The sequence below is a fragment of the Halichoeres trimaculatus genome, unplaced genomic scaffold, assembly GCF_033239565.1.
Source record: "Halichoeres trimaculatus isolate MK-OKI-2021-1 unplaced genomic scaffold, fHalTri1.1 fHalTri1_scaffold_7, whole genome shotgun sequence".
NCBI lineage: Eukaryota > Metazoa > Chordata > Actinopteri > Labriformes > Labridae > Halichoeres > Halichoeres trimaculatus.
Window position 1 is genome coordinate 15,922,520 of NW_027437185.1, and position 26,885 is coordinate 15,949,404.

Consider the following 26,885-nt stretch of genomic DNA (forward strand, 5'->3'; position numbering starts at 1 on the left):
AAACAGTCTCATACTTCTACTGTTTGTGTGGCCACATTGTCCAAATCCTCTGTTTGTAAAGTGGAAGTGGGTTTTTGGATCCTTCGACAGTGAGTTGCTGGTTTATTGACCAGATGTGACGCTGTATTTGTTTTTCGAGGGAGATGATTCATGTTGGTCTGATCTCTGGCTTCCTTACTCTCAGAGAACAGACTTTAAAACAGAAACTTGCGTAAAAGTCTTTTCATGGTTTAGCGCCAGTAGACTTCTCTGACATGTTAGAGACATTATGCTCCTCAAATCTGAAAAACAGTAATATTTAAGTTTACATATGACAACTGAAATTAATTCATCTGCACTCCTCACTTTTAATTAATGATTTAATTGAATGATTTTATGTTGCCTTCTTGTGATCTTGTGTAGCTGTTGAGCACTTTGAATTGACTTGTGTACAAATTTTGCTCCAAAATAAACTTGCTTTGCCTCGTAACCCCCTGGAATAAACTTTGTTCAACAAGAGGAAATAATTCAATCATCCTGCTGTTACAATCTAAAAGTTTTCAGCATCTGTAAGTTATAACCAAGGTTGTAATAGTTAACTAAAACGAAACTAAAAATGAAAACTAAAATTTAAAATACATTGCAGTTAACTCAAACTAATAAAAACTAGAAAAAAAAAACAAACGATAAGTAAACTAAAACTGTATCTTGTGTTCACAAAACTAACTGAAACTAACTAAAATTAAAGACAAAATTCCCTTAGTTATAGTTTTTGACGATATTAATAGCCTTTAGGATTTAAATTAATCCGACACATTTTCCCAACCAATTTTAGACAGTTTTCGGAAGTTGTCAGTGCCGCACAGCACCATCATAGCTATGTACTGGGACGAGCTTGTTTACTGCACTGACTGGCTGTGCGCTGTGCTGCGACAAAATGTAGTGGAGCAATGAATCAGAGCATCTGTAATAGTTTAATTGTTACAGAGTCCAAGTTTTTGTTTATTGAAGCTCATATTATATTGTTTTTTTATAATTTATGTTAATGTTATTTTTATGTTATTTATGTCAACATTATTTTATATAATTGATGCTTATATTTTTTATACTAAGTTTATATTATCTTCACGTGTTTAAGGCAGCAGCCAACAGTTCAGTATCAGCATTGACTGAGCAGTGAGCACTATGTTGGACTGGAAAATAAACATGTGTATACAAAATATTTACTCTGACCTTTTTGAATCCTGCACCTGGTTAATAAGGTATGAAAAACTAAAACTAAACTAAAACTAAGCCTTGTTGCAAAAATCAAAACTAAATAAAAACTAGAATGCCCGCTCTTAAACTTATTAAAACTAAACTGTAATGGAAAATAAAATGTCAAAACTAACTAAAACTAAACTATAATGACAAATCCAAAACTATTATAACCTTGGTTATAACTAACCTTTTCAAAGATGGATGTTTACTTTATTTAAATATTCCAGATTGAAAATAATTTGTCTACAGTGAATTAAAGGCCAAGGATTAGTGTTTTCATAATGTGGTGTTTTTGTGAGTCTGCTCAAAGTTATATTCACACATTATCAGTTGTGTAGCTTGAATACGAGGTTGTACTGAGATACTGGTTTTGTGGGACTGAGGGTGTGTTTTAAAGCTTACAGCTGCATCTTCAGCAGCCCTCCGCTGTGGTAAAATATGCTCCATTCAGCAGTGGGTGTGACCTCCATGAATTTCCCTCTGTAGCAGAGTGGAAGCAGGGAAGGACAAGTTTGAAAAGCCCCAAACTGTCCTAAAATCCCTTCAGGCTTGAAACAGAAAAAAAAAAAAAACTGTGAGCAGGTTTGTTAGAGTATCACGTCATTTTATTGAGCACAGAGGATTAACTGTTGTTGTGTTTTAAGGCTCTGTCTTACTACAACATGTGAGACCAAACAGGACAGCAGCTTAGATACGCGCTGACGGAGAGGTCAGCGAACTCTACAGACACAAAAAGATACATTTTTGATCAGAAAATAATGATAGTGTCTCAGTACGTTTAAATGATGAACACTTCCTGTTTTTTTATACAGAGCTTCTCAGTCATCCTCTCCCAGTGCCGGTAAAGGTAACCATGTGATCTGAGACGATGATAAAATTACCTTTCTGATATGAAAACAGTACAGAATCAGTAAATGTGGTGACACCATCTCATGTGTGCAATATGTACTACAGCTGAAGCATGCGAGTTAATAAGATACTGTCTGCAGGAAGGGATGTTCACAAGGAGAGTTAAGCTAAAGCGCAGGTGTGTGCTGCAGTCTGGAGCAGTTTGATTGTTCTCTGTAAGGTTTTCTGATTCTGCTCATTGAGAACACTCAAAACAATCATTTCCCATAAAATAAACCAACACCAATCCATTAAAGAAAAAAGAGGTACTCTGAAGTGTCAAGAAAAAGAGTGGGAGATGGGTGTTTAACTTTTAAAATAAATACTGTTTGTGCAGATATTCAAAGTTCTTACTTGCTAAAACCTTCAATAAGTAAATATATGTGTGTGAAGTTTATGCTTTGTATATGTTATAGTGCTTCTTTTTCAGACAGTGTCAAAGCTATATGAGATCTGAATACAGTGAGTCTGCCTGGATATTGCAATCAACATTAAATTAAAAAATAATAATCGAGCAAATTTGAGGAAAAACTCATCCAACATCATTTTATCTTTGTTTTACAAACTCAATCATTTTACAATTAATGAACAATTTGCAATAACTCTGATGAGTAAACTTAAACTTCTTCACAAAAACAAAAAAAACTGACACACAAGTGTTCAGATGTGTTTCCTCCTTGCATTAACAATAAGCAGAATCAGAGGTCTCTCTCAACCAAACGAATCACACGTTCTTTAGAAATTAGCTCAGAGAATCCCAGTCTGGGACTGTTTGATGGTAAACAGAGTGTTTGTGTTCAGGGAGCCAGTGGTCCCAGCCTCAGCTCTACATGGTGTGTGAGCCAGATGGCCTCAGCAGGAGTGTCGCCTCCCTCCTCGCTCGGCCTGATGGGAGCTGCGAGGTTGCGGAAGTCGTGTCGTATCTTGAATGAGACAGTGACATCGGCGTCCTCCTCTTTCTGCGGGATCACTTTGATGAAGAAACCGATCTTGTTGGATTTCCTGAATGCAACAACACTGTGGAAACGACAGGAGGGGTCAGGTGGAGTCAGATCACAGTATTACTTCTCTGAGGGAGTGTGTGTGTGAGTGTGAGTGTGTGTGTGTGTGTGAGTGTGTGTGTGTGTGTGTGGGCATTAGCTCACTCTGGGTCATCCTGGAAGTCTTGGGGTTCAGCCAGTTCATCATACTCAGCAGCAGCATCTTTTCCTGCCAGTACCAGCTCCTTGCCAGGTACCATAACCTAAAGAAAACAGTTCTAGCTTTCAGTGACATTCAGACTATTTGGGAAGTCAACCTTGATTTTATGAATCACTCATCTTTTGTTTATATCAATTTATGTGTTTGTGAAAGACTTAAAGACAGAAAAGTTTAAAATGTTTTGCTTACTGACAGCTCTCTTGGATGTTTGACCTTCACCGTGCAGAATACTTCTCTGTAAGGCTGTTTTCATATCTATTTGCTGGAAGAAGAAACTTTTTCTGCTCCTATTTTAAACCACAGCCTCAGGCACTTAGGAGAGGGCATCATTTTGAGGCAACACAACTTGTTTAGGAAGCCAAACACGGTAAGATATTCTACTTTAAATTCATATTTGCACTGCTTGGGAGACAAGTCAGCCATATTTGTACCGTGTGTGAATCTGCAGTGAGGAACTTTTGGTATGTGCTGAGGGTAAGATGCACCTCTTATCTTATGAAAAAATCTTGTCCTGTACATGCAAAAGTCATGTGTATGATAAAATCTCTTCTTTCATCTTTTTAACAGTACAAATACCATAGGTAAGTTTAGAGTAAGACACAAATAAATACTCCTGAATACGTCAGAAAGTTGACATAATTTTCAGAGGGAAAATGTGACACGTGTAGGAGCTGAACTAAGCCGTCCCAGGAAAAGCCAGTTGATAAAGTCAACCAAGCATGTCTCTATGTGGTCCACACTGCCCTCTAGGTGTTTGAATATCAGATCAAGCAGAATGACGGGACCACACACTCAATTTGGCCTCAACGTGAACTGAAAATGTCATGAAGATGCTCTGTTCTGGCCAGGAGCTCTTCCTTACCCAGTCTGGCCCATGACTTCATCACTAAAGAGGCCAACACAAACAGCCTGCAGTTCCCAAGAGCCCCGCAGCGGTTGCTGGCAACAGGCAGCTCAGCAGACCTTTTACCGCAGGAACACTTTTAGCTGTGCGTGTGACAGCTGACAGATGGTGGTAAAAAGGAGACACAACGGCTGCATATATGGGATGATGACAAGGCTACATATTCCATGAGGAATGGGCTTTATAAAGGAGCCTCGCAACCCTGCGCCGTCTCGAGCGGGCTGGCAAGAGTGCAGGAGTACTGTGTGATAAAATATGCAGCACTCAGGAGCAGGCAGGTGGTAAACAATCGCAAACAATCTGTGTCTGTACCCAAAGCTACATTCTGTGCTGATGCCACGGTGCACCTTACGGCAGCCAAAGCTTCATTCACTGAGGACGGAGGAAGTCCAAAGCACACATAGCTCTGACAAATGGCTGCATTTTAAAGGGGTTTGAAAAAACAACAGTGAATTCATGAGAGAAGAAGAAATGTTGTCTCGTGACAATTTTGTATCCGGTGTTTGAAAGCTTTCAGCCTGGTCCAAATCTTTAGTACAAATAACTGAAATATTGTTTCCTAGCTGCTGAAGTGCAGAGTGAAATGTAAAAATAATTATATTATATTATATCATACAGAAGAATGTGTTTTATTGTATTATAATATTATTATTTATTTATCATTTAGTCCACTTAAAGCTAACACACACCAGCATTTTGTGTCTTTTGAATCATAACAGTAGCATAAAGTTGTATTTCAAATGGGGCTAATACGTCGAACGATTGAATTATACGCTTTTTTTTTTCACTTTCTTTCCCAACATCTTGATCTTGAAACTGTTTGATATTATTCATGTCAGCTGTTAATCCACCAGGTAAAGAGAGTGTGGTTATGTGTTATGACACTGTACCTTAGCAGTGCTGTTGATGTCATCAGGATCTTCCTCCTCACAAGCACACAGTGTGACGTGGGTGATGTTCTCCACAGGGTTAGTCAGGGTCAGCAGCACCTGGCTCTCCTGAACAGCAAAAAACACAGACAACCTTTGAATAAATACAGAGCAGCTCTGGTCTTTGTCACTTTGTTATAACAGTCCATTACAGACAAATGTTATTCAGTTTAAGTTTATATAACCACTATGAATAGTTCTTTGTACTGACACTGACCTTCATGAAGCGGAGGTTTGGAATGGACATAATTCTCACTTCAGGGATGTAGCTCCTGCAGAGCAAACAGGCAGAATTTAAAGGACCACTCCAACACATGGAGAGTATTCCACATGGTGTAATATGAACAGCACGGTATTATACTTACATTCACAAACCATCAACTCCTGACAGTATTACATACAGTGTGGTTAAAAAAATACACCAAAAAGAGGCCAATGCACTTATTTTCCATAACATTACTTTAAAAATAACCCAGTCTTTTATGATTAAGCTACTTCAGCATGAATAATTTCCTGAACATGTGCTTATGATTGCACTTTGCTAAAATTAAACTTTGGGATCTTAATCTCATTAAACTAAACCAGGCTTCAGGCTGCTTTCTATTTTTCATTAATCAAATGAAATCATCAGCATCATTCTGTAAACACATGCGGAGGACACAATCTGATGACAAATACTCACACAGCCACCAGCTGGATTTTGAACTTGATTGAGGTGGGATTAAACTCTGGCTTGCTCAAATTGTGCTCACATTTCTGTGGGAGGAAAGGAAGATGAAATATTATCTTAATGTGGTTCACACAAAAATAACCACCTTTGATGTGAGGACAGTGAGGCTCTGACGCGGTACCCACCCTGCAGCGCAGCGAGCGCTTCATCAGGAGGTGTTTGTGTCTGGGGTGGAGCTGAGACGCCCCCGCAGGCTGGAAGTCAGGCTGTAGCAGCCGCTGGCGCAGCGTGGTCACTAAGAAGACACAAGAATGTCAACAACAAACTCAAACAAAATTAGAGGAACAAAAATGATAAACACAGCTGAGAAAATCAAAGGAAACTCTTACCCTCAGGTAAACTGATGGGTCTGGTGTAACAATCCTCAGGCAATGGTTCTACTTCATCAAGAGCCAGGGCCGGCTCGATGCTGATCTCCTTCTGGTCCTCACCCTCCTTGAGGCTAAAGCAGTCAGACACACACTGCTATCAACAATCTGTTATTTAGTTACCATGATGGCATATAATATGAACTTAGAGTGACAACAATGCATACTCAAAAAGTTGTTCTTTCACCACTGACACAGCCCAAAACAAATACTCAACAGGTAAGATGAATTTGGAGAGCTTTGTTTCATTAATTTTAAGTAATCTCACACTGCTAAGAAATGTTTCAACTGACTTAAAGTCAGATTTTACAGTTACTCTGTACCGATTTAGTTGCTATTGTTTCCAGACCCTGCAAAAGAAGAATTCTAGATGTTGCTTCAGAGCACAAACATTGGAAGACGGGATATCACTCCTAGATTACACAGCATTTTTTAGGCCGTCAATTTCAGTGATGTTTAAATTCGAAACGCTGTTTTCGCTCATCATATACAGACATAAGTGCTTTAAGTGACTGATTAATTTTGTAATTTTCATCAAAGTTTTGAGGCTCTAAAAACTGTTTTTTTTGTTGCACACTTAAATGTATGAAGCAAATACTTAAATGTAAGAAAGATGCATCAACCAAAAGCATTGAGTCAAAACAATCAATATTTCCTGATGAATGCCAAAAGATCACTTACGAGAGGCCTGCTAGACTCGATATGGGAGCTCCAGATCTCTGCCTCTGCAGTCTGGTTCCAAGGCCATATTTCTCCTGAATTAATTTGAGAGTGAAAGATAAAATCAGGCGTTCTTCTTATTGAAAATTCAAAATGACTCAAAAAAAAATATTAATGACCTAATTGACAACCATTTTCCCACACGACTACTTTAAAACAAAACCCAAAAAGGGGATCTATGAAAGGCACAAAATGGTCTCTAACTTTTACAAAAAAGATAAACAAGCCAAAAACAATTTCATGTGTCTTGTGGTAAGAGACTCAAACAGGGGCCTTCCTGCAGGATAGTGTGAGACGATCCTTTCAATCAGGCTTAAGGTTCAATTCTAAATCAGTCGAAGTCATATTTTAAACTGGTGACACAGATTTCAATAGTCTTTTATGCTCCTTCTCCCTCTAACCAACAAAAAGGCTCCTGTTATATGAATCCAGTCTCTTTAACCCAAGGAGACATTCATGTGATCTGTGAGGTTGCTCAGTAGCAGATAAGACAGAAACAGAGACGGCGCGAGGACAGTGCTACTGTAAAGACGAAACTACCCAAGTTGTGAAAAGTACAACTCACCACCACATGAATAGTGTGTTGCTGGGGGGTAAAAACCAAAATGTCAGAGTGCATAAGCAAAGAAAAAGAGAGAACAAAGAACCAGGTGAAACAGGGGTGATTTAGCAAACATTAGTGGCATCTGGTGACATGCAACAGCAACAGAAATGCATCAGTGATGGAAAACAACTGCAGAACATCGCAGCAGCACCAGTTTTTCAGTTGATTTCAATGCTCATTAGGAGAGAGAGTTTTCATTATTGTAAAACAGAAAGCAGGATGTAAAAGCAGTGTGCCAAAAAGCTTGAAAAGCAGTAAGACCATGTCGATACTGAACACGATTCTAAATCTGCAGAATATAAAATTAATTCAACTTGAGTATGAGACATGGTGTCACTTCTGCACTCCAACCAAACAGTTACAGCAAATCGTCCCCCTCCTGGTTCGGTTAAAGATCAACTTATCAAATACTACTCTCTGTGGCACAGTATACGAGTGTACTGTTGGTAACAGTATTGAAATTCAGAGAGCATCTCTAAACATTTCAAAAGGTTAAAGAAAAAGATCAGAATCCACTGCAGAGGCTTAACCAAGCCCAGAGAGAGTAGAGTACCGAGAAAGCCAGAGGCATGCACTGTCTTCTTCTTGCCAACTTCTTCCTGTCCCTCTCCTGCTTCTCCCTGTGAGCTAGCTGCTGGTAATACTCGATCAGCTTGTTGATCTGTGGAGAGCAAAAATGTCATTCAGAGATGGTTTATCAATGTTTTGATTCAATGACTGTGAAATAATACACACTACACAGTGATTTTTATCTGAAGAAGCATAATACCCCACATAAGGGTATCACATGCTAAAAAATGTGTTATCTTTTCTTCAGAACAGTCTTTTTCAGGCATGTAATGCGAGTTGGATCAAGTACAATAAAGAGTTATGGCAGCTCAAGGTTCAAAAGTGCAAACTGCATTAAAAAAAGCAAACAAATGAAGCATCACTTGAACGTTTGCCAACTCAATGAAAATTATCATAGGTTGTTAACGATTTTAATCGACCTTCATGTCATCAGACATGGAAGCATCCTCTCTGTGTGCTTTTGCCTCTGACTGGCTATTTGTTAGTGTCCTTTATTCAAAGACACGGTTTTTCAAAAACCAAGTCATGTGTGATCAAGAAACATGTGAGCAACTCTTGAGAGAGTCACTGGCCACAGGGGAAAACTTACCCGCTGAGTATGAGGATTCTCTGGCTCCTGCCATCCACCGCTTGCTGCAGGGGGGGAAAAAACACCAAAACATGAGACTTACACAGCCACAGTGTTAATGGATAAAGCCCCCTTAACTAACATGATCATTCATTCAAATTATCCACATTACTGTTCATGCATGAGGCTTTAGCTGGAATAACCCAATTCAGTGCAGCTGGTGTATTCTCTTCCTTTTTTAGATGATCTGTAATAGATTTGAATTTTGTAGATGCATTAACCAAAAGTATGTGTCCTTGTTTTGTCATCACCCACCAACTGATTTGTCAGCCATTCCTACATCTCTGGAAGTCCAGCGACAAAAACCACAGGCCAAATAATAGGCCTTCTTCATGGCCGTCTTGGTCGGATCATCAGGCAAAGGAGCTGGGATGTTGGTGGCACGAGTAGACAGAGTGTGCATACAACACGGACAATCGAAACAATTTGCACATCTGAAGAAGAGAAAAAAAAAATAATGCAATGAAATATTTTACTGATAATTATGATTGGAATAACATGCCCAGACTGTTGCAAGCCTGCCCAACATGATGTTTTCTTGCAATGAATCTCACCTGTTCTTTTTAAGCTTAGCCTCTGCAGAGGGCATGTTCTCCAGACAGCTGGGGCAGTAATGTGAATCCACCTGATGACCAGAGACAGAGGTACAAAAGTCAAGACTGTGTATCCTCTGTTGAGGTTATACCTTATTCTAACTTTAACTTACTTGTTCATAATTCATCTAAGTTTGAAAACCTCTAATGAAGAATCTCATGGTTAGCTTTCATTCGGAAAATGCAATTCCACGACGAAGACTGGCATTGATTTCTTTCTAATAAGGGGTAAATATGTCATTTATTAAATGAACTACCAGAGGTGTTTTTCGTTTTTAAAGACACTGTGTGAATAATAAATGGAGCAAACATGAAAGAGCGATGTATGAAATATCGAAGTCATGAAGGGTGTGGTGTCCACTACTGTGAGCCACGTTAACAATCACGGTTTTTACAACGTGCACGTTAACAAGGGTGTAGCTATGTAGAGGTATATGTTTTTTTCATGTGGGGTAAAGCTCCTATGCTCTTCTGTTTTAAGTTCATGGACTCCTTTAAAGGAAAATAAAAAAATACGACGCTAACTCCATCAGTTGGCCTATTAATGCTGGGCTAACCATAGCGCTTAACTACAGCGGAAGTAAACTCGCTTTCAGCCAATCAAATAAGGAGGCTGTGGGAAATAAGTCTGATTGACAGGCAGTCTGACCATACACAGGGCGAAATGAGAGGACTGATCCCACCTACCTGTCAAAGTCGCTAGCAACCCGGCTAACAACAAAGTAGCTGCTGACTAAATGAAGCTAACAGCTAGCATGTGAAAACAGAGCGTTAAAACATCAACTAACCTCGTGAGACACACATTCCAGAGATCGGAGCTCACTACAGTATCGACAGAAATAGAGTTGAGATAAAGGGGCTCTGATCCGTTTCTCTCCCCGAACCAGATAGACGACTCTATCCGGCTGCAGAAGGGACGCCATCTCTAACCTCCGAGTCTAGACGCTCAGTGCTGGTTGTGATGCTACAGCTCGTCGTCGAGCCTCTGTAGACCCCCAACGTGTGTCGCCCTCGTGTGGTACACAGTAAAACTGCAGCCCAACGCCCATGGATAGATAACCTGCTTATAAGCAGGTTATTCATCCATGGGCTTAACTGTCCTCATTGGCATTGACAACTTGGCATGCTGAGGTCTGGCTTGGCCTTTTTTCTAGATCTTCAGCACATGATCTTGTTTTCAGGGGGAAAAACGTTGATGGCCCAAGATGACAAGGGAGATCAAATCTTAAGAAAACTGTGAGGGTGTGTATCTGCTAAGGAATTACCTATGATAAACAAATACGTTTTAAGGGAAGGCTGGCTAACCAGACTGTATGATCATGAGCTGGAGGCCAAATGCTGACAGAGGTTGCTAAAGTTAGGGTGCACTTTCATTATGTTTGGATTTTTTCCCCTGATAAAGATATTAATTTTTTTTTATTTATTTATTTATTTATTTATTTATTTATTTATTTATTTATTTATTTATTTAAGTGTCTGGTGCAATATTAGTGTTCATACCAGATATTTAATAACTGTTAAAAACTGTGCCATGTCTTCTGTGGTAAAAGTTCAGATATCTGGTTAAAGTTTAACTTCCTGTCCTTAAACCACTAAAAATAACACCATTATCTAGACATGTACCCTTAGCCTTACATCAGTTTTTATCAGACAATGCCTTTTACCAAGAGATGTCATATTCTACAAATTTTCAAAGCCTGAAGTAAAGGAACAGCAAGATCAAAACATTCATTACAAGTTTTTTTTTCCATGTCTCTTTAATCTTTAAAAAAGTTCATTCAACCAAATGTCACTGAAGATCTGAAGTGAACACTGTGTTACAAACAGTCAATGAAGTGCTCTACTAAGGAAAGAGGCCTGTCAGCCACCCACGGGGCACATGGCCAAGTACCAGCTCACCATGGCAACAGCTCATCGAGGAGGAGAGAAATGATCCATGAATAAAAATAAAACCAACATGGGTTGTCCTGTTTGCAGGGATCGTAGAGCATATCATCCTGTATTTATCAGGATTTGACTGAGGCCAACTTTTCACTCTAATAGACTGTTTAAGCCTCATTTTATTATTACTAAATTAATAATTACAATTATTACTATTTATTATTATTACTAAAATACTTCTAAAACTTTTTTTTTCCTTCAGTGATAGAAATGATGTTTCACACACACACACACACACACACACACACACACACACACACACACACACACACACACACACACACACACACACACACACACACACACGCGGGCCTTGTCAAATGACATTTCCCTTATTTTTGGCGGATAATCTTTGTTGGTAAATGAATGTTTGTTATGAATTTAAATCAAAATAATGAAATCTAATTTTTTTTTTTTAAAGATACATTATTCCATAAAGGGCCCTAACAATGAAATAACAAACAGAGGTTTGTCCTTACATAAATTCTACAGACTGTTAATAACAGCTACTAGTACTCTTTTATAGGCCCCTTGCATTCATTCATTCACTCATTCATTCATCTATTCATTGGCCCAGTACACGTCACCAGAGAACGTCACCTCAGCCAGCTGTGAGCCCCTCCCGCCCCTAACAGAGGACTGAAGTCCATCCAGAGGGAACGGGGAACAGTGAGCAGACAGACGGGAGGATGTGGCAGTGCGTACCGCTGCTGCTGCTGGGTCTGCTCAGACCCTCCACCGCAGACATCCAGTCAACACAGGTGAGGCCAGCTGCTGATATTCAAAACTCCTTAACCGTTACAACACAGGTAGATAGACAAGACAGCACGTGACAGCCTGTTTCTGTGGGCTACTGGATGACGTCGTTGATTTTAAGGTGCATCATTAATTGCACGCGCAGTGTCAGTCTGAATGAAGCTGTGCCAGGACGAAATCTGGTTTTGGTTTGTATGGTGAACCAGAGTTAGTAGCCTGGTTGTAACATATATACATGCATGTTTTAGGGTTTCTTGTTGTCATTGATGACTCAAATGTTCAATTCAGATGATACGTGGTAAACAATAATCCCACTGCTGCCTGTTAACACCTGTTGTTTCTTGATACACCTCACGGTAGCCTTAGTGTAGGCTTGGTTTAAGATTTGACACCTGTTGATTTTTTTTCACCATATGTAATATTCAAATCCTTTTATTTTAAATTTAAAAATATTTGAAAAGTGTAAAAAGATGGCCTCTAAAGCTCAGTGGATCATATGCTTGCACATTTTAGTCACAATCTAAGCACCTCCAGCTCTGTGGGAGAAATATTTACTTTTTTTGTTGACACTGGACTTGAGTTATAGTCAGGCAGATACCAGAGGTCTTTCCCATGTCATATCAGGTATGAAGACAGATCAAAGTATTAGTTGACCTTGATCCTTCTCAAAACACCAGTTTCTTTATGTTAAACAATCACCTGATATTTGCTTTGCAAATGTGACAAATTTCAAAGACACAGGGACTGTTTGGTTCAAACCTTTTTTCTCAGAGCATTTAAAATATTTGTTTTTCAGGAAACATTTCACTCAACAAGTCAGCAGCTTTTGTTAAATTTCCATGTTTCCACATTCACAACACGTGAGAGTCACGTAGGGCAGCATGGAAGAAATCTCTGTATAATCTAAGAAACCTAGATTGTTTCTTAACTAATCAAGTAATATGTCATCAAAATGTGATTATTTCTCAAAACTATTCCCTTGACTATTTTTCATCAAATACTTGGTGGAAGTTTTCGAGGTGGACTCAAAATGAGGACTTTTTATAGGCTGGTAAATTAGGGTTGTATCATGCAAATCCACAAGTCAACAGTATCATATCCCACAGGATAAGTTCCTACTGAAGGCCTTTGTTGTTAAGCATACTTGTGTGTGTTGTGAAGAAAACTACTACACAAATATTCCACTGCTGGTTGTTGACCATTTAAAACAAATATAACCTGTCCTGGCCTGTGTCCGTACTCCCTGCAGTGTGACTCATCCACTGATGGCACCATCTATGAATACCAGGCCAAGACTCTAAATGGCAGCCACACTGTGGACTTCAGAGACTACAGAGGCAAGACTGTCCTCTTTGTCAATGTGGCCACATACTGAGGATACACATTCCAGTATTTGGGTAAGAAGCAGCACCACAGGTAGCAGTATAATACTTTGTGATGCTGTGTATAAAAAAACATTTTTCATACGTCTTTGTCTTTATAGAACTGAATGCACTACATGAAGAAATGAAACCTCACGGATTCACAATTCTTGGTTTTCCCTGCAACCAGTTTGGGGGACAAGAACCAGGGCAAAAGCATGAAATCCTGCCAGGTTTAAAGTGAGTGATGTTCATTTTTTTAAGTACAACAATATCACAACTACTCCAGTCACAATATCTAAACAGTCAGGAAAGAGAAGTGTATTATTTGTTAAAAACAGCCTTGGAAGGTGCCTTGCGAAAACAGGACAGGAATTTGGAATTTTATTTTATTTTTTCAGTCTGAAAAAATGTTGGAACATGAGATCGTTGAGTGAAAAACACATATTCCTGACACACACTACATGCATTGTGTAACATAAGAATCGTATAAGGAGGATATAGAGAGGAATTTGCAATAAAGGTAAGTCCTCTTGTCAATCAGTGAAGCTTAATTTAAACAGGAGAAACATCCTTTGGCTGTACGATCAGTTTTCAGCTAGGGGCCTCTCTAACTCCTATAGATTTAATGTATCCAGTTCCATGTCAGGCCCTCAGATCCATAGTGAGGTTGTCGCACTGTGTGGTTTTACTCAGCTCGTATTGAATGTAGGGCAGCTGCCAGGAGACTCAGTGCTCAGAGGAACATCTACTGATAAGCTGCCCTCTCTCTGGATTTCAGATATGTGAGACCAGGCGGTGGATTTGTTCCCAACTTCCTGCTGTTTGAGAAAGGTGACGTGAATGGAAAAGACGAGCAAGAGGTTTTCACTTTCCTCAAGGTGCGTCATGATGTAGCTAACCTGGACTATGTTTGAACTTCTGTTTATATAGCTTGAATAGAGGTGACCTGTTGCTTTAGTCACTAAGTATTTAACTTAATCCATTCTACTGGAACTTGTTAGACAAGTTGTGGCTATGATCTGATGTCAAACTGGATGAGGTGTTACTGTAGGTATGAAGCCTTTATTAGCTGTTTGGATTTATGTATTTATGTATCTATGTATTTTGCTGTAATGTTTTAAGAATAAGAAGATGATTTACTGCAATGCAAATTATTAGTTTACCTAACAAAGTAGCCTAACAAAGTTCCTGTGCACATACTTCTTTCAGTCAACAGTGCACAAACTTTGCTGCTGTCTCATTATAATCCTGTGCTTCCTGTCACGCAGAGCTCCTGCCCTCCTGTTGGAAACGCCTTTGCCCCAAAAAATAGACTGATGTGGGATCCTATAAAAGTCAGCGACATCAAGTGGAACTTTGAAAAGTTCTTGGTGGGACCAAACGGGAAGCCGGTGATGAGGTGGCACCCAAGTATCAGCACTTCCCAGATCCGTGCTGATATCCACAAATACCTGCTTGAACTTTACACTCAGAGTGTTTTTAATTAGAGCTCTGATTCATTATACTGAAGTCACATTGTGTTAATTCTGCTTAGACATTAGTGTAAAGGTAGAGTGTAAACATGTGAGCTAAAAGTAAAGTTAACAGTTTCTGGTTCATGAAGGTGGCGTGTTAAATGAAGAGGAGGCTTGAAAGCAGGAACTCTGCGGAGCCTCTTTGGATCGTGTGCTACAGGCCGGCTTTTCAGTGCATTCAAGCCGCCCTGCATCTCACAGCAGCACGTCACCTTCCCACTCCAGGACCTGTTAACTGTTACAGCCTAAATGTGAGATACTTGCAAATAAATCATTGAGAACACACTGATGTGTTGACGAGTTTGTTGGCCAGAAACACATTACGTACACCATGGATGTCATTCAATCAAAATGAGAATGTGATGAACTAAGTTTTCTGTCCTGCAATGAAGAGGGAAAAATGAGCGTAAGTAAAAATAAGCAGGGTAAGATACTTGCAGACATTTAGAATAGATTTATTAAGCCAGTCAAATACAAAAAGTCTCACATGTGCTTTTGCCTACAGCAAAAAAAGAGAAAGGGCCAGAAACCAAGAAAATACAACTGCCAGTAATTACAGCGTACCTTTCAAAGTGCAATTCGGCTAATTTCTCATTTCAGCTTTCACCCATCAGGATTTTGTTCCCTGTAACTTAATAAGTTATTTGATAAATGGAGCCTTTTCACATTTGGAGCCCTTCATCTGACTTCCTGATAAATACATTATTGGGTATTTACTTGAAACAGCAGCTGGGTTTGAGATTGGATCTGCCTTTTTTTAAAAATGGTAACACATTATTAGAGGTGTGAATCCTGTGACTGCATTCAGGACTCTTGACTCAGTGATACAGCAGGTCACAGGTCAGTCGGCAAGGCATGGATTGCTGGTTGTTGAAGTGGACAGAGAGCAAAGCCAGACATCCTGGCAGAGTTTTCCTCTGAGGAGCGGCTGTACTGCTGTAACACTGACTCCAGGGCCTTCACACTCCAATGAAAGTCTTCCTCTTTCTGTTGCTTTAGCAGCACAAGGTGTAATAGTTGCTCTGATTACAACTCAAAATTAAAGGATGAGGAGGGAGACCTTCATCGCAGCTGTCAATTCTGATGGTGAATGTCGGGGCTGAACTGTGAGCGACCGTACAGGATGCAGTAAAATGAGTATGAATATCAGAATGAGTGGTCAAATCATCAAATCAATTGTGGTCAAGAAGAAGTGTTGTGTTTAATGAGATTAGGTCCATCATCATGGAGAAAAAAAGGTGTGTATATGTTGTGTGCATTGTGTATTGTGTCTGATACAAACATACAATGTCAATAGCTACAATATATTGGGATTACACTAACAACATAGAAAGAACAGCATTACTAAAGACAATGATTTACACGTAGTCAATAGTTATAAATAAATTATCAATAATCACAATCATGTTTTTGGTATGATACCATCAAAATTCATTTCCCAAAATTTTTGTATTTCAACAACCACTTTGAACAGTTACACGCAATGGGACAGTCCTATAACATCGATGGTACTGCAGAAATCTTCATAAATCAATTAACATTCACATTGTAAGTCCTATGGTTCGATGTACCAATATAATCATCCTTTGTTGGAATGAGTATATGTTTTCTTTGTCGTATTGGGGAATGGCTTCCTGTAACTCTACAAGTAACAAACTAAGTGTCAAGTTGTTACATGTTTGCAGAGAGACAATCACAAAGGTTTATTTTTCTGAAAAAAAACAATGTAAATTTTTCCAACCTATTAACTAAATGACTTCAGTTCCTGATAGAAAAAAAAAAATCAAAAAAACAAAATAATGACATGTATATATATAATTAGAATAGCGAAGTGTTTCACAAATAGCCTTATAAAACGCAAGTATAAACAACATTACAATAGGATATCTACAGTTCAGTAGGAAAATTATAGATCAAATCACACCTTGTCAACTCAAAAAACTGATTTTCATGCTACTACCCAGACTCCTTAAGGTGGGTACAGTGATGCTTTAGTGCTTTCCAGGATCAATGTTCTGTCGCTCCCTTTTTCCAAACCCGGCCGCTGCTGCGGCTGCAGCTGCTGCCGCCGCCGCTGACTGATCTACAGACACAGCACAATAGAACAGTTATTTTCACACACATGAAGTAAGCTGTGCCATGTTTATATCAAAATAAATACTGAACATGTTGGGCTACCTAATGACACAACTAAAGAAAAATGTGGCTTTCATGGAGAGTATCAGAAAAAGACAAAAAAAAAGGTTTAATCCTACAATGATGCTCTCTGTAGCCAAAATCGGTTGAATTAAAAGCTTTTATTGTAAACACATTGTTGATTTTGTTCTTTGCTGATTGATCAGTTCATTAAAATGCAGAGTAATTGATGATCGTGTCTCCCTAGTGTAGAAAATGCGTTCATGCGCTCCAGGACTGAGGCCTTTTCTGGGTGGTGGTAACATACCTGCATTCTCTGGTGGTGGTCTTGAACTCTCTCCTACTGCTCTGGCCCCTCTGGGCTGTGGGAATGATGACTGCCAAGGGAAACCCTGACCAAAGACAAGCATCGTCTTAGATCAAGTTACTTCCTACACAAAGTTTTTATAACCATCAGCCCTAAAGCCTTTGCTGAAACCACACTGCAGACAGCTGAATGGCGAGGCTAAGCTTCAGTCAGACCTAATTACATCTGCTTGTTCCTCCCAGAAGAAGAGGGGAGGAGAGGAAAGAGAAAAGAGCCTTGTTTCCTCAGTGAAGCAGAGTCACTCCAGAGACAGAGACAGAGGGACCTTAAAGGACCCTTACCGGGGTAACAGGCTGGAAGTCTCGTACAGGGGGTGGTGCTGCGGCGGCTGCGGCTGTGGCGCCTGCTGCATTGGGCATCCGGGGAGGGAAGTGTATGGGCCAGCCTTCAAGGCCCTGCGGTCCCACCTGCACAAAGGGACCACAGTAGGGAGGGCTCAGCGGGCCGTTCACTGAGCCTGACGTGGGGTCTGAGGTACGTCTTTCCTGCTGCTGCCCCTACGAGGGATCACAAGTACACACGTGATCCCCAATCAGTGCACGGCTGCTACTCTCAGCGGGCGCAGTGGCCCTGTCATGGCATGGGCCACTGCTGACCTTCAACCCTGCACACTGCAGCTGCCTCCCACTGATGAGAGTCAACGTTCCACCTGTTGATCCCAACTGCACTGACAAACAAGCTATCTGGAGTGAGGCTCTTGTCCAGGAGTATTGATTTGTCCAGTGTGAACTTTTAACAGCAAACATCTAAGTGACTGTTACGTCACAAGGGGGTGCTATTCTGCATTTAGTCCTCCTGTTCTCCTACAGACATTTCTAAGGGCTAGAGGAGCAACTTTCACTGAAGGCCTTGTTCTTGTTCTCATTATTTAACCTGTCCAGGCTGACGGCAACATTACACTTAAATTTCAAATTGTGTACAACACTTGGGAGCTCAGGCTCGAGCTGTGGCCAGTACCTGTTTGTGATGCTGCATCTGCAGTCTCTCCAGCTTACACCTCTCTGTCCGTTCTCTCTGACACTCGTTCTGTGCCTGATGAAGCTGAAACACAAACACAAAACTGGAATTAAAACAATAATATTGAGACATACGAGATGAACTCTTTGCTGTTCCTGGTCATGCCATACACAGGAGAGCATACTGTTAATGTACAGCTTACCTGATTTGTCAAATTGGTAATCTGACCCTGAAGTCGCTCAACTTGCCGCCTCAGGTCTTCTTTTTCCTCATTCATTCGCTCCCTGTCACTCCTCTCTTTTCTGAAGTCTTCTTCAAAGATCTTCACCTACACCCATGGAAAAGAAAAGTGACGAGTTGAAGGATTGTAGATGTAACTGAATATTTGTCTGTGGGATAATCTGCTTGGTTTCCCACCTGTTCCTTTAGTACAGCGATTTGAGTGAGCAGCTCCTGTTTCTTCAGGTTATTGGCTGCATCAGCAAAGTTAGCCTGGCCAGGTGGTTGCTGGGAGGTTGACGGGGTGTGCAGGTTTAAGGCGTCCTCTAAAGCCTGAAATAAAAGCAAACGGTTATCTCACTGATAGAAGTGTTTGCTGTCCGTCTACCTCCCTCCTGTTGCGTTCCCACACTCACCCTGTTGAGGCGTTGGATCTCCTTCTCCTGGTACTCCCTCTGTTTGCTCAGAGGCAGCAGCTGGTCCTGCAGGTAGCGAATCTTCTGCTTCAGCTCTGTGGTCTCAGAGTTCAGACACTCCTTCTCACCCTGAAACAACAGACCCCAAACAATGAAGGCACTGGGACTCAGTTAAACTCTGAGATATGTTTCTGTTGCTAGATCCTTATCTAGATTACTAATGGCTGTTTCACCTGAGTTTGTCTCCTCCTCACCTGTACATTTTCAATTTTGGACTTAGCTAGCAGCAGCTTCTTGTCATAGTCACGCTGCCTCTGTTCCCGCTCTGCCTCCAGCTCCAACACAGTTTTCTGGGACTCAGCCAGCCTTTGTCTGAGGTCTGTGATCTGAAAGGAACACATTAATCTTTAAAATCAAAGCTTCAAAATGAAACTCGAATCTTAAACACAAAACAAAAACCCTGATCCAGTTGGGATATCACTGATGCAGAAAAAGACTAGTCGTTGCATGTGGTAGAGCACAGTTTTGAAGGTGTTGAAAAGCCTGTTATCAAATGTACAAACTAAGCCACGGCAACACGGACACATTTGCAAACACACGTAGATTTGTTTTTATATAAAATACGAAAAAAAAAACGAGTGACGCAAATGGATCCATCTAGGGTTGTGTGGTCTTAACCTAAAGTTGCATGGTGTTTTGTTTCTACGAAGTGTGAATGTAGGTTTGTTTGCGATTGTGGGTGTGCGCACACGTAGGTGTGTGAGTATGATTGTGAGAGTGTGCACATTTGTGTGTCTCTGCTGCCCTCTGACTGCACCACAGCAGGAAGTCAGCGGGTACCAGAGAGGTGAAGGGGAATTCTCAGTGAGGTGTGACAGGCCTTGTGGTGAGTATGCATTTAGATAGCGAGCTACTGCAAGATTGCACCTTTTCCACTGGACAAGTATATACATATATGTGTTTATACATGCACACACATACATACACATATATGCATATAATAAATTCTATACATAAACACTTTTCATACACATACAGCTGCTGCACCACACACAGTTGCTCACAACCATCAAGAGTTCTGTGTTCCTCAAAAATATTTCCAGATTACACAATACTTGCCATCTGTCATGTCACTTCTATGAAAACACGTCATCTTTTGTGTTAATGACCTTATTGACAAGTTGAATTAAGAGTGTTTTTGTATCTTTTTTTTCTTTAGCTTTTGAATTTCATCACCTTTAAATATCTGTTCTTTCATTGACAGAACTGCTAAATTTCATTTTTTTTCTGTATAGGTTTGGTTATTAGTGTTGTCTAAGGGAATCAATTTGAATAGAATATCTGCATAAAAAGATCTGTATTATAACAAAAGTTAAATAAAAACAACACCGTTGAGGTAAGTTCATAGGCATGACTGAATTGTAAAGGAAACAAAGCTACAAAGCACTAAATCTGAATTCATGCATATTTTAATAGGACAGTGTTCAGAAGTAGTTTCTGTTGTTAAAGTTTTACCCAGACGGTTATCATGTTTCTTCCTAATGTTTCTTTTTTAACTCAACTGCCTGGGTTGAGATAAAAAAATGACCAAAATGATTTAACACATTTTTATGTCTCCTATATTTTGTGTTACATTTCATATTTCATTGATGATAAACATTGCTTACTACAAACTTAAAGCAAGGCCAAAGTAACATTTGAAGCTCAAGTCTAATTTCTCAGTACAGCCAATATGAGGAGGGCATGTGTTCTCTGTGTGGAGCTCAAAAGGTTGAGTATCTTCTGTGTGGTTAAAAAAGTGAGCTTAAAGCACAATCAGAGACTAAGGAAAGGATTGTGCGATTTGGAATAAAGAAGAAGAAATGAAAAGGAAAAGGAAAAAGAATAAATTCAAAACTTTTGACAACAGATTAAGAGAATCAATAGTGTAAAAAAAACTAAATGTTTCTTTAGAGGTTATAAAGAACAAAAATTCCCTTCTGTTATTGCATCCCTGTCTATTTTATGTATTTTGTTTGACCAAGGTAGCGAAAAAAGACATGCTAAACACTTTAAAGTGATCTTTGCAATTAGAAAAGTTCAAAACTTTTCATAAGAAATGGAAAGAATTTAAGTTGTTGTTCTCATTCAAACGCCCAACATCGGTAGAGGGCGACGTCTTCCCACACCCATCATCACAGCTGTCAAGTCATTACTGTACCTTCTGTTCGAACTGTGACTTCATGGAGTTCCACTGAATGTCCCACTGCTTGTTCACCTCCAGGACCTGTAAGCAGTGCCCGAAAGTGAAACAAATGACATCAAATGTATAGGAAACAAAATACACAGAGACTTTCCCTTGTTAAAAAAAGAGGATGAGCAGTAAGAGCAGAAAAAGACTCACATCCTTTCTCTGCTTCTCCAAAAGCTTGATCTTCTTTTCATACACCTCAACATCACAAGGTTTGGTTGGGGTTTTCTCCGAAGATTTTCCACTCTGCAAGGCACAAAAATATTCCCAAATCCACACATTTTTTCTGTAGTTCTTTCACCACATCACAGAATTTATGTGAAACTTTTCTGATAACACTGTAATAAAAATGTACATTTTTACTTCGTACATATTTGGGGCAGATTCATTCAAACCAAGCAAAGTTGTACCGTGTGTATAGATCTTTACATCTATCCACTCTGTATTTCAGTTTAACTACCTTCTGTGGCGTGCTGGCCTCCATCTTCGGTCTCACGGCGGCTGATTCCTCCTTCACAGGCTCCTCTTTGGCCTCTGGAGCTTCAGTATCAGATGGCGCTGCAGCTGATGGCGCTGCCGCTGCTCCTCCTGTGACAAGCTCCTTGAGTTTCTGATTCTCCTGTCTGAATCAGTGAGAAATGAAAGTTTGAGTGTTGGTCAGCGAGGTCTCTTTCCAGGGTTTGTTGAAGCTTCAGGATGTCCTTTGGGAAGAACCTACAAAACCCACTGAGAGCAGTGACGCCAACAGAAAGTGGTGGAATAATCCCCAACCAAAAGTGAAAGCATGGTGAACTGTCAACATTCCAGATAAGAATATCTCATCTCAAAGGTTTGAACTTTGATCAGAGGTTGACAAGCACTATATTCAACCCCCTCAATGAACAAGATTTTTTTTGTTTTTAAAAAAGAATCAGAGGGATAAGATGTGAGAGTCTATAATGTTTGGATGCCTGGAGGGAATTTTACAACAGATCTGTTTTTTTTTAATACACTAACCGTTACGTTTCTCCTCCAGCAGAAGTAACACAAAGCCAAGTCAACTAAAAGAGAAGGAAAACATTACCTCAGCTGCTCCAAGTCTCGATTCCTGATATCATGATCCTCTTCCATTTTCTTTCGAAGCTCATTGTTCTCCTGTCTGAGCTGCTCGCACAGAGTCTTTAAAGCACAAAAAACACACGTATCACGATGCTGTGAATCATTCTGGACGTTACACGATCAACATTATGATAAAAACATGTGTTTGTCCACTTATACTGAAACTTCCTTTTGAAATCAAGCCTCTTCAAGACAGCTGTACAGTGTGTAAGATACTGAGTGAAAACTTTGATGGGATATTGTGGCTCAAAAATACACCTTAAGTCACCTGATATTCAATTTCACATTACAATCCTTATCTTTTCAGAGACGACTGCTTTTTTTCTGTGTGAAGTGTGCTGACACATCATTGTTTGTGTGTCCACAGTCATTTTTAGGGTAATTAATCATGCAGTACAGCTATTAATAACAGTAAGAGCAATTCATGTCATCAGCCCCATGCTTATGAGACCAATGACAATGGTGACAATGATGTAGCAACTTTCTAAGACTCAGGGCAAATAATTATGATTTCAATTAAATAAATAAACATCATTAATTTCACCCTGTCATTGTGATGGTCAAAACAACCTGACAGCTCATGTCTTTCACAAGCCAATTATTTTTTTTCAAACAGATATCAATATAATACAATGAACTATAAAGATTTGGCAGGTCATGAAGCCACTCTGCATTTGATGTCAAACGGCCTGTGACTATTATTTTTAGTGACAACAGTCAAAGTAAATCTGTACGATCATGAAGTCATCTTGTAGTTATTTTATTTAAACATGTGGACATGTCACGTACCTGAAGCAGTGAGGTCCTCTGTTCATTCTTTTGGACTTTAGAGGAGAGATGGTGAAACTCCACAGCCATGCGACCGAGGTGAGCCAGGAGCTGGTTGGGGTTGGACTCCTCCGCAAATATGCTGAAGGAGCTCTCCAGTCTCTTCAGCTGGCTCGCCAGCTCGTTGTTCTCCTGAGGCAGGAGGGGGATTACTCCTGCCACTGACCCGGCCTGAAGAAACCCACACAGGTGAACCGTCAGTCAGTGCTTCCTCTCAAGATGACTCAGTGAGTGAGTGAGCGATTGCTTATGTATTTCAACAAGCACGAGACTGAACATCTTCATACCTAAGAGTCATTGTGCGACTTTCTATGAAAAGCATCAGCTGATTTATCTCTGGAGTCAAACCTGTTTTTCCTGTTTTAATTTAAAAAAGGTCCCGGCTGACTCCAACACATCAAGCCTGGACCCAAAAAGTTCTTCAAAGGGATAAAAAAAAAAGCCAAAACAGGCATTTAAGACCTGAGAGGCTTTTCAACAAGTTGGGTTTAAACATTTGTGCTTAAACTATTTTGGAATTGTGTCCTATCATCACATCCTCTAGGATGTAGTGATTGAGTGAATCAGCTGTGTAATTCTAGTCAGTAATAATCCTGGACTTTCCCCTGGCTGACTCAGCCTGAAGCTACCAGAATTATGTTTGTTGGTGAGTCACCATGTCAAGGACATGTTCCTAATATTGAGGTCAGAGCTGTAAAGAGGAAAGCTTAAATTGACCTTAAAAAACTGCTCAAAATAATCACTTGAACATGCAAAAGTGCCAGTTCCTGGAAAACAACTTGTTATAAACTGTATCAGAAACAGTTTGGTACATACGATCAAGGCCTCTGAAGTCTTCCCCTCCATATTTACAACCTCAAATTCTGTTAAGGCGTCCTGAAAAGACAGAAATTAAGTCACATTACAGCATATCTTCCTCTTTATGAAGCTGCATGTTGTATTCTATCCCAGCATCATGTTCACATTTATCTGCTTCAACTTTACAATCAATTTAAAGTTGTTACTGCTGGTACCAAAAGCTTTTGCGCAACAAAATTTACTTACATTGGGCTTCTCAGGCTGAAGGGTCTTCCCCATGCAGCTAGATTGCTCCTCCTTCTGCTCTAAAGTGGGGTGTAAACAAGGTTTACCTGAAATACATCAACAAGACAAGAAGGTCAATATCAGTGGTTTCAACAACTTCCAGCATTATCTATGGATATGACCTCAGAGGTAAATTCATGACAACCATCAAGTTTGCAAGCCCTACTTTGTGTCTCAGACTGAATGTGCCCTCCTGTACATAGGCTGGCAGCAAAGCTGGAGGACTTGAGGGCCTCGTTGTCTCTTACGAGTTCCTCCACTCGCTGCCGAAGCCTTGACGCCTCAGACTGAGACTCTTCCAGCAAATCGCCTGCAAGTTAAAGAAGTCCTGTCAACACTCAGCGACACTTAACTTGATTGGCAGTTTAAAAATATCTCTGGTTGCTAAAAGCAAGCAAAAATCTCTAGCGTGCATGCTATTCAACAGATGACTAATGAAGATCGACAGGTTTTTCTGCATTACACATGCACTGTTGTACAACAGCTCACCCAAAGTTTATTTTCACTTTAAATTCAGTGAAGTATCACATGGCATCATTAGAAGTGCGTTTATCACTGCTACAAAATGAAAACTAAAGAGTTTTCAACTGTATTTTACATTCAAGTAAACATCCTTGTGTGTATTCAAGGAATCTGGACACTTCATATGTCAAACACAATCCACGGGTGACACACAACAGATGTGAAATGCGAAAGAGAAGCTGGCATTAACCTTCCATACACAGCATGAGGTAGCCGTGCTGACTTTAGGAACCTACCTAAGCTCTTAAGTCCCTTCATCCGCTCCCTCAGTATACTGTTCTCCTCCAGGAGCTGTCGGTAGCTGCTGCCCCCTCCAGCCTCCTCTCTTGCCTTGACTTCTCCCCCACCTGGATCATAGATGCGGTACGGGCCTTTCCCTTCCATCGCCGTGGTTCACTTCCTAGACATGGTCCTCTAAACTTTGGAGACAAAACAAAACCTGTTATTCTTCTACACAATAGAAAAGTACCAGACACAAATCAACAGTGTAGCTGACCTTTATAGAAAACAAAAAGTGTCTATGACAAGGCTGTAAACAAAAAGAAAAGGCACTGTGGCTTCGAGCATGTTACTAAGGGGGGCAACAAGAGAAAACTCTTTAAAGCTTTATAAAGTCAAATGTGGGAAATAAATCACTGAGGATAATTGAGAGTATAAGGCGGAGAATAAGCGTTAATGTCCAATGGAAACATCTAGTTGTTGACACAGAGGAAGTGAAAAGTTGAACAGCATCATTGACTGAACAAGAGGACAGAAAATAACCGAAGCATAACCCAGAAATCCCCTCAAACCACTTCTTCTGGAACAATATTACTACCACTAAAAAGTAAATCAAATGGTGTTTCTATGACTTCTTTCTTTAAAATGAAATGTTGAACACCCACTCACACACGCTGCTGTCTGAACAGAGTTACCAGAACAAGAAGAACCCTCGGAGCTTTCTCTGAGCTTATAATTCACATCAGCGTTTAACTGTTTTCAAAATTATAAGATACACTTACAGTTCTAACAAGACAAGACGACAACATTTGGCAACCAGCCTTCGGGAAACATATGGCAGAAATGTGCTAACATTTGTCATGGCTAGATAAGACAACTACAACGTCCACATCCGAAGAAAAGAAGACAAAGCAGAGAGGAATAAGAGACACTTAGCGCGACCCTTGCTAACAGACATCCCCTCGACAGACGAGAATCAAATACAACACAATCTAGCTAATGATATCTACCTTGATTGGCTGAAGAAGGCTAATATTAGTTTTCGCTGTTGTCATGCAAATTGCTAGCAACATCCTCGTTAGCACTCGGCGAGCTAACACTGGGTGACAGTGCGGGATAGCAAGCCGCTAGCTCCCCTTTTTCAGCCACTACACATACTCTAACCGATGCAGCAAGTCCGTCGGAAAACGGAGTTCAACGACAAACCAAAGAACAAAGAGGTGTCTTTTGTCTGGATACCTTTCAGCTCGCAGTGGCCTCTCGTCTCTCTGCCCAGACACTATTGCGGAAGTGGTCTGCTGCTCTGTGCTGTAACCTGGGAAATTCCAGCTCACAACGTTTGATGTAAACAGCGCTGATTGACGGCTGAGCGGACCAATCAGCGCGCAGCTCTCTGTCAGCGGGGCACCAACAGGAGTCAGTGCCCGTAATGTAAACACTGGAGCAAAATGCTTTGAATATTTCTATTTTATGGTAGAAACATTACTGAAAGTCTCAAGCCTGGTCACGTGACGGAATTTTAAATTTTAATAACAACATAGAATCAAAACCAGCCTCCGACACACATTGGCATAAGGAAAATGAAATGATTATCAAAAAACCAGCCTGTTTTTTTTCTGTACATGGCTTCATTATGGCACCTATATTAATTTTTCTCTCAAAACGCACACCCGCAGACCAGGAACAATCCCCCCCCAAAAAAATCTGAATGACATTTTCCTTCATTCATGACTTTAGACGGGAGCTGCTGGGGGGTTTCTGTCATTGCATCACATATTTCCTCTGTAGGGCTGAGTTCAAGTTACGCCAAGTGTTATTTTAATCTTGACATGACTGGATGTCAGTAAGTATATTTTAAAGCA

General features: G+C 40.2%; 3 protein-coding genes across 6 annotated transcripts; 1 reads left to right on the forward strand and 2 right to left on the reverse strand.

Annotated features, from left to right (window-relative positions):
* Nucleotides 1-1,831: 1,831 nt before the first annotated feature.
* On the reverse strand, nucleotides 1,832-10,355 carry dctn4 (dynactin 4). Of its 2 annotated transcripts, XM_074674576.1 has the most exons (14): nucleotides 10,162-10,355; nucleotides 9,335-9,405; nucleotides 9,036-9,214; nucleotides 8,742-8,785; nucleotides 8,136-8,243; nucleotides 7,544-7,564; nucleotides 6,940-7,013; nucleotides 6,220-6,332; nucleotides 6,016-6,125; nucleotides 5,843-5,916; nucleotides 5,378-5,432; nucleotides 5,122-5,229; nucleotides 3,273-3,370; nucleotides 1,832-3,144 (listed from the first exon to the last, which is right to left on the reverse strand). In XM_074674576.1, the coding sequence occupies exons 1-14, from the start codon at nucleotides 10,294-10,296 to the stop codon at nucleotides 2,925-2,927; spliced, it is 1,410 nt and encodes a 469-aa protein (XP_074530677.1). In that variant the 5' UTR covers nucleotides 10,297-10,355; the 3' UTR covers nucleotides 1,832-2,924. The 2 variants fall into 2 exon arrangements, with proteins under 2 accessions (XP_074530677.1, XP_074530678.1); XM_074674577.1 differs by lacking the exon at nucleotides 7,544-7,564.
* A 1,568-nt stretch (nucleotides 10,356-11,923) lies between these two features.
* Nucleotides 11,924-15,233, forward strand: gpx3 (glutathione peroxidase 3). The gene is made up of 5 exons (XM_074673985.1): nucleotides 11,924-12,075; nucleotides 13,320-13,467; nucleotides 13,554-13,671; nucleotides 14,213-14,312; nucleotides 14,703-15,233. Exons 1-5 carry the CDS (start codon nucleotides 12,004-12,006, stop codon nucleotides 14,919-14,921), a joined length of 657 nt encoding a protein of 218 aa, XP_074530086.1. The 5' UTR covers nucleotides 11,924-12,003; the 3' UTR covers nucleotides 14,922-15,233.
* A 154-nt stretch (nucleotides 15,234-15,387) lies between these two features.
* Nucleotides 15,388-26,401, reverse strand: tnip1 (TNFAIP3 interacting protein 1). Of its 3 annotated transcripts, none has more exons than XM_074673983.1 (18): nucleotides 26,263-26,401; nucleotides 25,041-25,223; nucleotides 24,449-24,592; nucleotides 24,244-24,329; nucleotides 24,016-24,075; nucleotides 23,161-23,370; nucleotides 22,337-22,431; nucleotides 21,734-21,896; nucleotides 21,427-21,519; nucleotides 21,244-21,309; nucleotides 19,298-19,429; nucleotides 19,044-19,172; nucleotides 18,826-18,960; nucleotides 18,611-18,736; nucleotides 18,409-18,492; nucleotides 17,733-17,858; nucleotides 17,392-17,476; nucleotides 15,388-17,031 (listed from the first exon to the last, which is right to left on the reverse strand). In XM_074673983.1, exons 2-18 carry the CDS (start codon nucleotides 25,186-25,188, stop codon nucleotides 16,940-16,942), a joined length of 1,974 nt encoding a protein of 657 aa, XP_074530084.1. In that variant the 5' UTR covers nucleotides 25,189-25,223; nucleotides 26,263-26,401; the 3' UTR covers nucleotides 15,388-16,939. The 3 variants fall into 3 exon arrangements, with proteins under 3 accessions (XP_074530084.1, XP_074530083.1, XP_074530085.1); XM_074673982.1 differs by having other exon boundaries at nucleotides 17,733-17,948; XM_074673984.1 differs by lacking the exon at nucleotides 17,733-17,858.
* Between the last annotated feature and the right edge of the window lie 484 nt (nucleotides 26,402-26,885).